We start from the raw sequence: 12082 nt of genomic DNA, 5'->3' as shown, positions 1-12082 counted from the left end.
CTCCCATTAATCAAAGAACAAACTTTTTAAGTGAACAACAAAGACAGATATTATTAAACACACGTTATGACATCAACTTTGTTCAAAACTTTTTCTTCCGTCACAGTTGCGAGGGGCGGGACCTATGGTACAACAAATAATTGTGAGCCGCTAAGAACTTGGGGGACAGATTTGGCATTTAACAAAAAAAACAACAACACATGGCTGCGGACAGCCCCGCAGAAGGCCAAGGGCCGTCTCGGTTCACAACTGTATGGGTCAGGTTCTGGGTGAAGTCGACGGGGCGATGCACACATGGCAAGGTGCGCCATCGGTAGCCGGCCCCACCAACTTTTCCCCCGGGGTCATTTAGTTTTACTTGAGGCTTCTCCACCACTGACACTGAAGCCTGCCTCTACGCCTCTTATTTAAAAATAAAAATAAAAATAAAAATAAAAAAATGGATAGATGCGCTGTATCCATGTTGTCTGTGCTTTCACCGGCAGCTCTTGAAAAAAGCCAGGGAACTGCGTGTCTCTTCGGCCGGTTGTGTCGTCAGAGCGCCCCGCTGGTTCCCCACCTCGGTCTGCGATGGGTGTTTCTTGACAAACTGACATCCCCCTGACATCGTTTCTTTTTCTTTTTGTGTTTTGTTTTTTTGGCCGTAGCTTTCGCAAACGTATTCCGCCGCGACTCTTTTACGATTGCAATTTGAGGTTTTTCCTCGGGGGGGGGGGGGGGGGGGGGGCTTCGTTTTGGCAAAACGTGGCGCCGCGTCTGGCGTCACCACGCAGACGTAAATCGTATTCCTTCGTCACCGACCCCGCCCTCGTGACAAGAGAAGACAGCGGTTTTTCCTCCTTGGAGCACCAACTCGCATCCGCTTTCCCGTCCTTCATTAAATTGCCCTTCCCACTGCATTTCGGACCTTTTTGGGACGATTTGTAGGTCTCCCCCCCCCCCCAAACTCCATCGCTTGTTAGAAAACCGCTTTCGTTCAACGCCGATATGGAAACACCGCGATCTAGCGGCGGGGTGCCGCCATTCCGCGGGTCACAAACTCCACATGCATGGTGGTGGTGGTGGTGGTCGCTGTGCGCTGTTACGCGGCCACGCACCGCGAAACGACGAGTTTCGACCCACGCGTCAACGCGCTGGTCCACCCATGGACCTGGGGGGGGGGGGGCTTTGGTTGACGGCAAATTCCTCCAATCGGGTGGTTCCGTTTTACTTCCGGAATTTCAACCAATCGTGTCACAGCGTCGAACGCCCTCGCTCAAGCGCGGTTGACTCACCCCCCCCCCCCCCCCCCCCCAAACCACCCCCCCCCTCAGACGGTCCTCGCTGGATGTGTTGTCCGCGGGCATGTCGCAGCGCCGTCCCCACGCGTCGTCTTCACTCCGCCTGTCGCGTATTTAGAACTCGAGAAACGTCACTTCGAGGCCGAACCCGCTGTCAGATGTGGGGAAAACGCGGGGTGGCGCGTCCGCTGTCAGTATTACCGGGTGAGGTTTTGGATGACGACTGGTCGCCCATCAGCGACGACGACGACGACGACGACGACGACAACAACAACAACATCATCGTCGTCGTCATCAACAACAACTTTCCAGACTCAGAATGAGGCTTTTCCTGTCCCTCCTGAAGAACGCGAGCCCCAAAATAGAGTACTACTCTCGATTCTCGCCCTCCCCGCTCTCCATCAAGCAGTTTTTGGATTTTGGTAAGTGACGGGGTCTCCTCGTTCTCGTGTGTTGTCATCTCCCACATCCTTCCCCAATATGTCCAGACTTGCCGTTCGAGGCTGGGATCCAAGGCCTTGTCGTTGAGTCAGTGCTTCCGTAAATGGGATGGCGTTTCCCTCGTGTTTGATCAGCTCCCAACCGCCACAGACCGCGGTGGTGTGCGCTGTCATAACGGATTTGAAATAATGGAGCGTGTGCAGCAGAACACAGCAGATGCCCGGTTGTTAAGTTGCCCCCGTAGCGACTGGACCCTCAACCTTCAGACACGCAGCCCACAAGGCTTTTCTTAATCCAATCCCGATTAAACATGATCGAGTCCCTGGCAGCTGTGGACAAGATGTTCATCGTTTCGCATAGGTTGGATTTCATTTATCACCAACTCAGGAAAAATAACCAAGTACATGTGTTTTGCGACTGTAATTTAAGTATATCGTTTTTCTCGTGTTTACTTAAGATTACTTATTCACATTCGAAATTTTGACTTTAACTCCGCGGCATCTATACTTTTTACCCAGCTTTCAACTTCCTCATCAATTATTGATTAGGTCCATATCGTTGCGAGTGACTATGACACCATCTATATTCTTTATGTTGTGAAAGTTTCTGCTTCAGAATCTGCACAAAAAAAGGTGCAGCAGTACTTTATGATATATTAAAGCCTCTGACCTGGCACTGGATGTCACAAGTACTTTCACAAGTACATTTTAGAGCAAGTACGTTTACTCTTTTTATGAAGTAGAAATGTCAGTGCGGTTCTTTTTAAATAGAGTCAATTTGTCTCAGGGTATTTGTCGATTTAGTAGGTAGTATGGGGTCTGAGTACTTCTTATACCGCGGGGGAAAATAATAGGAGACTGCCATCTTGGCCGAAATAAGCGGGGATGGTTGTGCGAGCTCGACAACACACTTGCTTGTCATTCCACATCTAATCTAATGTGAAATGAGGTTGCCTAAAACCTATGACGATCCCTTCGTTTGGCAGTGACATCAGAATATTGGCTATACACAAGCTGTAAAACCAGTTTATAATTCAGATGCTGCAGTACCGAGTTGACATTTGGAACGCGAGGCCCTTCATCAACAAAAACAACAGTTTTTAAGAGTTCCGCAGGGAGGGAGAGGGCCGAACAACATCAACATCTTTTAATGGAGACGCTTTCACCCCGCTCAGGCAGGGACAATGCGTGTGAGAAGACGTCCTACATGTTCCTGCGTAAGGAGCTGCCGGTGCGTCTGGCCAACACCATGAGGGAGGTCAACCTGCTTCCAGATAACCTGCTCAGCCAGCCCTCCATCAGACTGGTTCAGAAATGGTGAGAGATGCGTCTCCCAGAAAGACACTTTACACCACTACAACATGTTCTTGGCCGTAAGATGATAGCACGTGTGTGGTGTGTGGTGTGTGTGTGTGTGTGTGTGTGTGTGTGTGTGTGTGTGTGTGTGTGTGTGTGTGTGTGTGGGGTGGGGGGTGGGGGGTGGGGGCTATTTGAGAAGGCTAGCGGATGACGCAGCACCATTCACCGCTGACGCATATGTGCCCTTTGACCTATCAGGTACATGCAGAGCTTTGTAGAGCTGCTGGACTATGAAAACAGAAAACCAGAGGACCCTGAAGTTTTGAACGAGTGAGTAGTACTCCAGCGCACGCGACAGGGTTCTTTCCGGCTGCTGGAGGAGCTTGAAATGAAATTCTAATCGTAACGTAGTGACGTTTTTCCAGAATTGCTTTTTACGACTTAGATTATACCAGGGAAATGTAAATTGAATCCAGCATGGTTGGAAATAGACACTTATAGAAAAAAAGCGAATTTCTATCTATCTATGTATCTATCTATCTATCTATCTATCTATCTATCTATCTATCTATCTATCTATCTATCTATTTATAGACAATGAGATGAAGATTATATTTTCATGAATAAAGATCACATCGAACATGTATTGTATTTGTTTTGCGCGCTGTCCTTGAAAAGGAAAAGATAGTGCTTTCAAAAGCACTTGGAAGTCCTTGAACTTAATTTTGTAATGGCAGAATGAACCCTGGTGTAAACACACACTATGTATCAATGTCAGTGCACTGCGACAGTACGGGACCTCAGTCGGAAAAATGACTAATGGGCGTATTGAACATTGATATCTGCCCTTATCTGTCTACACTCCTCCCTCTGCCTTTTCTTATCCCCTGTAATAAACACACATTTCCTCGACCGGCTGTAACGTGTGTTTACTCGACACAGTGGCTGTTTGATAGACATACCTGTATTGCATTTCCCTGGACATGCAGTAGATAGAGATAAGAGCGCGTGCTCAGTGGCCCAGTCAGCAACTGTTGTTGATAAGCGCTGTCGAGATAAAGACCCCTCTTCTGACGCAGAACGAAAGGACACTGTGCCGTTGCCTGCTAATACTCCTCCATAAACACTTTGATTGGCTTTGATTTGGGGGGGGGGGGGGGCAGCGAAAAGTTGGCAGAGAAATGGCTGTGGAGACATTGAGGGGGCATTTGTTCTGGTTAATGTGTCATAGGATTTCACATGTCATCTTGTTTGTAAATTGTGTTATTTTATTTTTTTTTTTTTTTATTTGATTTGATTACATTGAACGTTTTGTCTTCAATTTCTTATCCTCCTCGTGAATCCACATCTCCATCCGTCTGTCTGTCCATCCATCCATCCCAGTTTTTTGGAGCTGTTGATCGAGATCCGTAACCGGCACAATGACGTGGTTCCCACCATGGCTCAGGGGGTCATTGAGTACAAGGACAAGTTTGGCTTCGACCCTTTCATCAGCAGCAACATCCAGTACTTTCTGGACCGCTTCTACACCAACCGCATATCCTTCCGCATGCTCATCAACCAGCACAGTAAGCCCCCAAATCTGGTAGTAGTAGTGGTGGTAGTAGTAGTAGTAGTAGTAATACAAGTAGTACAAGTAGTAGTGGTAGTGGTAGTAGTACAAGTAGTAGTCGTAGTAGTCTGACTTAGTAGTTTGTTTACATTGCTCCTAACTGAATATTGTGCTTCTTTATGTCTTTTAATTGCGTTTCCGATTAAAATGATTTATTGTTGTATGTTTGCCAGTAGCTAGTTTAATGATGAATCAATTTAAATGTATATATCAATTCAAAAGGCAATTATATGCACTGAATCTCTCTTTACATGCTCCTCTTTGTTTATGATTTGGCGGTTCACCTTTCTAGTCTAATTGACAGCAGGGTTAAATATTTAGCCTTTAATTTACATTTTATTTCATTTGTTTTAATTATGTCTTCTTTTTCATTTATTTTATTTTATAATTATAATTTATAATTTATAATTTTTTCTTCTGTTGTATGTGGGGGCTAGTGTGTGGGTGGGAAGTGGGGAAAAATGTACTCTTATCGGTTATTGTTTATTCTAACTCTTAATGAATGAATGAATAAATAAAATTGCGGTCCATTTAATTAACAGCAAATCAATGTTTTTTTTGTTTTTTTTCCCCTTTTCTTTCCCAGCTCTGCTTTTTGGTAATGACACCAACCCAGCCCACCCCAAACACATCGGCAGCATAGACCCCGCCTGCGACGTGGCTGAAGTGGTCCGAGGTGAGATCTACTAGTTTGGTGCTTCTCCTCGATAGCAAGCACGGCTTTCATCCAGGCAGGGGCAGCCTCGAATAAAAAAATGCTCAGAATGGAAATCCATACGTCTGCTTGCTCGGTTACAGTTCACACTTCGGTGAACGTAATCTTTGCCATTGTTTGAGTGGAATTATTATCTCCAGATTTTTTTTTTTTTTTTTTTTGAGATCTGTTATGCAACCTCACTTTTTTATCTGAATTAGGTATTTTACACCATTCCCTCTCCCCAAAAGAAAGTCATACAAAAACCCAGGCCAGGTGTACTTCAGGGTTAGATTTACATTATCGCCATTTTTAACAAAGCGCAACGCACGTTCCACATAGTTGCCATTATAATATGGGCATTTTTCCTTTTTAGTCCGTCTTGTTAGGGCGCTCGTTGCTTGGAGACCTCACTGGATCCCAAATATTCAGGTCATCTTATTCAACTCTGGCTTTTTCAGTCACCCTTGTTTGTTTTTGCCTTTCCTCCACCAGACGCCTACGACACGGCCAAGATGCTGTGTGAGAAGTACTACATGGCCGCTCCCGAGCTGAAGATCGAAGAGTTCAACAGTAAGAGATGTCCGCCGTCTCGACTCTTCTTGGCTCGCGCGCCCGCGCGCTAATCACACGAGCCCACATGGCGAGCGAGCCATTTGTTGTTCTATGTAAAGCGTGCGGGCACTGGGGAATCTGGGTTTTTCTCCCCGCAATGTTTGCCACGCTCAGAATGCGATGTCTCATTAACTTCATAGGGAACTGTGTGTGTGTGTGTGTGTGTGTGTGTGTGTGTGTGTGTGTGTGTGTGTGTGTGTGTGTGTGTGTGTGTGTGTGTGTGTGTGTGTGTGTGTGTGTGTGTGTGTGTGTGTGTGTGTGTGTGTGTGTGTGTGTGTGTGTGTGGGCCTGTTGGCGTGCCTTGTTTACAGGATCGCCAGCCCACGTCTCTGTGCGGCTGTGTTTTCTCGTATGTCCTCCTGTGACTCCCCCTGTTTCCTCTCTTTTGTTTCCAGTCAAGGCTCCGAGTAAGCCCATCCAGTCTGTGTACGTGCCCTCCCACCTCTTCCACATGCTTTTTGAGCTTTTTAAGGTACGGCTCACCCATGAATCTGTGACAGGTCATGCTTATTGGACAGTGTGATCTGACCATAACCGTGGAGGGACCTCTACAAAGCAAAATAATTAACCCTATATCTGTCTGTCTGTCTGTCTGCCCGTCTGGCCGCCCGCCCGCCCGCCCGCCCGCTCGCCCGCCGCGCAGAACTCCATGCGAGCCACGGTGGAGCTCCACGAGGACAGTCGGGAGGGTTTGCCGCCGGTGAAAGCAAAAGTCACCATCGGAAAAGAGGACCTCTCCGTGAAGGTTCGAGTCGACCCATGCACACGCGCCGACGCGCCTCGCACGGCGGCAGGGTTATTATGGGGTTCTTTCCGTTGTTTCTCCGGAGATCGATTTCAGTAGGTCGAAATGAAAAAGCCCAACCGCTTTGTATTAACAGGGCCATTTATTCTGGAAGGAATTTCCCCCCTGGATGCTAACGGTTCTTTTTCATATTTTTGATTATTATTTATTATTGTTTTTTTTTTTACTCAGTCCCATGAATGTGCCAGGCCCGGTATGTATTGGAATGCTACGAAATAAGAGTCATGTCTCGCTTCTAGCGTGCTTTTTACGATGTTGTTTCACGAGTTGGAAGACCAGACAATCGGCACAGGCTATTTTGTTGATTTAGGTTGATTTATTTTTATTTATTTTTTGCTTAAGGCTTGGTTCCCCCGCGGACACATCATTTGAAACCATAACCATTGTTTCTCTTCAGTATGTCCTGTAATGTCTTCTCTCTTTTTCTTTTTTTTTTATTTTATTTTTTTATATCTCTGCCTCTTTCCGACTGCTTTCCTCCAGATCAGCGATAGAGGCGGAGGGGTTCCCCTGAGGAAGATCGATCGCCTTTTTCACTACATGTACTCCACTGCCCCTACACCCAGTCTGGAGCCGGGAGCCGTCCCTCTGGTATACACACACACACACACACACACACACACACACACACACACACACTCACACACACAGTGGAACCAAATTACAAAATTTTGACATTTACTTATGTGAAGTCCATTTTCTTATGTCATTTTTGAATTAATTCCTCTGTGTTTTTCTGTCTTGTGTGTTTTTCCGTTCGGACAGGCTGGTTTTGGCTACGGCCTGCCCATTTCCAAACTCTACGCTCGCTACTTCCAGGGGGATCTGAAGCTCTACTCAATGGAGGGAGTGGGCACGGACGCCGTCATTTATCTGAAGGTATATTCCCCACCCCCCGCGCCCCAAAAAAAAGGTCACATGTTACCGAACAAACATTATGGATTCCAATCCGTCCAAAAATGGAATAGGTCCAAATCAGACGTATTTTGCAGTCTTGAGTCTTAAGAGCGTTTCTCCCTTTGATGGTTTCTCTCTTGTTTGCCACGACAGGCCCTGTCCAGCGAGTCCTTCGAGCGGCTGCCGGTCTTCAACAAGTCGGCCTGGAGACATTACAAGACGAGCCCCGAGGCGGACGACTGGAGCAACCCCAGCCGAGAGCCGCGCGATGCCAGCAAGTCCAATTACAAGGCCAAGAGATAACTGCCATCCCCCCTCTCCCCCCGCTAGTGCCGCACCCACCGGGTGGCAAAATGACTGACTTTGCCAAGTGCGTGCATGGTGGATGTTGCCCTTGGGTAGATACTTAGCTCAGATAAGGCTCGAGTAAACATTCCTGAAACAGCCGCGGTTTTTGCAGGCTGGTGAACTGAACTTGACACTTGTACCCAATGGCAACGGTTATCATCTGCTTGACTTATGTTGTTATGGCAACCCCTCGTGTCTCTTCTGCGAGCGTGACTACTAGTAGCCCCAAAGTTGAAGTGAAGTTTAAAGTGGGCGCCTCCCCAAGGCTCAACCCCACCCGAATCTGTAATCTCCCGTTTTTTTTTTTATTATTATGTGTCTTTAAGTAAAATGATTATTTTTGAAGGGAGTTGAATCCGAAGTCGGCCAGCTGAACTGTATTTAGCTTTCTCCGTCATCCGGTCGTCTCTTTTCCGCGTCTCCCACTCCGTTTCCACCGGCATGGCTGCTCCCTCCTGTGGCTAAGTAACGCAACTAAGCCCTCCACCGCTGATTAGCAGGGGCTGCGTGTCTTTGTCAAGTTTGGCTTTTCTCTGTCCAGCTCAGCAAAGCAGACCTCATTTTCTCGAGACCCGGGAGGGGAGTTCAGGTTCAACGGGATTCGAGAGATTTGCAGGGGGGTGTTAAGTTTGAATTCAGTTCCATTTCAAATCTCTCGGAAATAACCTTTTGATTAAGCGCACACATAGATTAGTGTGTTGCCGGGGTATTTTGAGGAAATTATAATTCTGTAAGAACAGTGATGAGGAAAAAAAATTTGTTACCTGTTATTTATAATGATCTAGAGGCCAATATATTTATTTTTTATGCCAGTATGAGAGCCTTATCTATCTATCTATCTATCTATCTATCTATCTATCTATCTATCTATCTATCTATCTATCTATCTATCTATCTATATATATATATATATATATATAATTTTCTGTTGCCTTGATGGCTACAATTTTAATTTATTTAAAAAGGGGAAAGCTAAAGGGTTCTTCTGTAGATGTGAGCATCTCAGCACCACTGACCCACATCACCTGCATCCCCGCTTGGCGTGGCGGCGTCACTAATGCGTTTTTCCAGCTCCGCACTCTGGTTGAACCATGTCCGAATGACCGCCTCAAGGAGCCACCTTAAGAAACGCCAGCTTACGAAACGACGCCGCTCCGGCCTCGTCCGTCCTCGCTTCTCCAACCACCAGCGCAGTCGAGTCGTCCCTTATGACCCAACGCGGTGAGACATATGAGACAACAATGTTTAACGATACATTTATGTATTCAAGCCAGGAACCAAGTGGCCGTTTTCAAACCGCCTGGTGGGAGCAATTACACGTGGACCAAGTGTCTTTGACCCGGCAAGCCGATAATGCCGTCTTGTTATTTTAGACGGTTTGAATGCTGAAGAAATACAAAAGCGAGGGAGGAACACGGAGAGAAGGGTCTTGTAAGAAGCGGTGGGATTACCTCACCCCCCTTTTTATATTTTGCGCTTACTGTTGCCGTCACAGGCTCACCCCCTGAACGCATTTTTCCGTTCACGCAATATTTTTATTTCTTTTATTATTATTATTTTTTTTATTTATTAAAAAGTGATCGACAGCAACCGATCGGGTAGATGCCGAGACTTGCCGGGACTGCGGTTAAGACTAGGGAACGCGCTGATGCTAGTTGGAAAAACTCGCAGCCGAGGTGAACGCGCGGGGCATGTTGAATAACGCGAAGTCATTCCCTCTTCTCGTCTCATCTCATTCAGATCCATCTGACGTGAAAAAAAAACAAAACCCCAGAGCGGTAGATGGTGACGAAGAGGCGTGAGCCGCGCTTTTTCCACAGTCCAGCCTCTCCTGTATTTCCTGCGCTGTTGGACCAAACCTAAAGGTTTCACCACTGCCAAGGCCTTCCGAAAAGCCCCCGCTTTCTCCCGCCCGCTCCCGTGTTTCTAGTCACGAACATTTAAAGCAAAAGGGGAACGCGTGACATACAGTCGTCTGTTATGGTTCTAATGTCGCATACCTCTGCAATTCTGTGCAGAGAACTTCACAACAACAAATTGAAGTCACATAGCATCAGGGCCTCTCGAGTTTATATATATACACACACACACACACACACACACACACACACACACACACACACACACACACACACGCTCTTCCCTCCGCTCGGAGGGAGTCATGTATATTCAAACTCAATGCTCAAAAATAAGACTTTGAAGGTTATAGCAATGCAATAATAGCAATACAGCGATCTGGGGATTCTGCATGAGATCAACTCGCCTACTACCAAATCCTACAATAAAGACTTTTGCGTGAGAATTTCTCTTTTACACGATGTACAAGGACAAAGAAAATGCATATTTTTTCATTTACATTCAGCTATTCCATTTTATTTTTAATTTATGTACAGAACCATCTGAAATTATTTATATATATATATATATATATATATATATATATATATATATATATATTAAAAAAAGGAAAAAAGGACACACATTTCAAAAATTTGAAATATATGTATGCTCGGTGAACATACAGTGCAGAATTAAATGTAGTGCATACAGGACATTATAGGCTATTTATATAGCGTTAGTATATGTGTGTGTGTGTGTGTGTGTGTGCAATCTGTGGCAGAGTAGGGGTCCCTAGTGGGGCAGACCTTAACAAAACAAATACATTTAAAATGTTCAAAGAGATAAATAAAACATGAATAAAGTGAGTCATTTTTGCCATTCGCCTTTTTTTTTTTTTTTTCCTGAAGTACCTTCAAGTTCAGTTCAAGTATTCTTACTTTGGATGACCAAAGTCCTGCCAAGTAATCAATCAATGGCTATTTTGATTGACAATTGATTTAGGTAGAAATTGTACATTGAACCACCGTCAATAGGGGGAAAGAAAGACAACAACACCCTTTGCTGATCTTTTGCCGTTTGGAACCTCTGTGATGCTTAACTCTGCTTTGTCCACTCACAGCCTCATGGATGATTGTAGGAGCAAGGAATTCATACTGTTGCCGTTTATTTATTTGCAAGTGACAAGCAATTACATCGACACAACTTTGATTACTTTAGCTCTCTAGTCTCCGTTGGGGAGACTTGGTGTACTTTGTAAAAGCTAATAAATGGACACGTGTCGTGTGACTGGCTGAGTGGTTTCATTTCGCCCCCCCCCCCCCCCCCCGCTCCTGGAGGGGCGCCCGATCGAAGCGTTCTCGGACCCTGTCCTCATGGAAACAAAACATCCCTCAGATTAACCTGAGAATAAGGACCTTTATCGGCGAGTCGAGCAATGGAGAATATTTGTTCTAAGATTTTCTTTTTTTTTTTGTTCTTTGGAAACTTAAAGGGGCTTTTCTTTTCTTTTTGTACCAGGCCACTTAGAATGTTCTATCCTACGACTAGACTGAGACTCTCCTCTTTCAGTGGGAAACCTCTGAGATTAGTCTGAATTATTATACCTGAAACGTGACAAATCTATACAGTGAGAGCAAGTGCCTATAACATCGACGTTACGTCATATTTCTTAAACCAAACCGAGGGAACCTCCGTGTTTTAACATCGAGAACCCCCCACGGTCACCGGTGTTCTAGTTTGTTTGTTGTGGGAGCCCGACGCGAGCGCGGTGATCCGTTGAGTCACGTGGCGGCGGTCGGCGGTAAAGTGAGAGAAGATTCCCGTCGACGGCGGCTTGGGATGGAAAAGGGGCGGCGGCCGTTTCGAGCCGACTCCAGGTCGGGGATAAAAAAAAAGCGGAGAAATTCCCTTTCGGAACACAGCGGCGCATCCCCGCTCCACGTAACAGTAGAGCCTCGTGATGCTAAAGTTGATGGGGCTCCTTGAATGATCCCAACCTCCCTCCCTCCTTCCTTTTACAACCTTCTCTTCCCCTCGTCTTTCTAACAGCCACAGCTCTCATCCCTCCTTTCCTTCCGTCGGCTCAGAGTCTGAGGTGGCTTCTTGGGGTCAAAATGTTACCTCCGGGAGGAAAACAGCCCCAGCATCCAGTCATAGTGTCCCGTGTGTGCGTAGGTGGATTCAAGTGTGGGTGTGGGGGTGTGTGTATGTGGGTGTGCGTGTGAGAGTTTGTTTCCGGCGCCGCCGCCGCGT

At 46.2% G+C, this 12082-nt stretch overlaps 1 protein-coding gene across 1 annotated transcript; it reads left to right on the top strand.

Moving 5' to 3' along the window:
* Window positions 1–1343: 1343 nt before the first annotated feature.
* LOC307244807 (pyruvate dehydrogenase (acetyl-transferring) kinase isozyme 3, mitochondrial) lies at window positions 1344–10704 on the top strand. Its single transcript, XM_080020116.1, has 11 exons — window positions 1344–1702; window positions 2896–3037; window positions 3278–3349; window positions 4403–4587; window positions 5218–5307; window positions 5821–5898; window positions 6336–6412; window positions 6584–6685; window positions 7229–7336; window positions 7511–7624; window positions 7796–10704. The coding sequence occupies exons 1-11, from the start codon at window positions 1600–1602 to the stop codon at window positions 7943–7945; spliced, it is 1221 nt and encodes a 406-aa protein (XP_079876242.1). The 5' UTR covers window positions 1344–1599; the 3' UTR covers window positions 7946–10704.
* The last annotated feature ends 1378 nt before the right edge of the window (window positions 10705–12082 follow it).

This window comes from Zeus faber (genome assembly GCF_960531495.2).
Source record: "Zeus faber genome assembly, chromosome: 19".
Classification (NCBI taxonomy): domain Eukaryota; kingdom Metazoa; phylum Chordata; class Actinopteri; order Zeiformes; family Zeidae; genus Zeus; species Zeus faber.
This window is presented reverse-complemented; position numbering and strand designations above follow the sequence as displayed.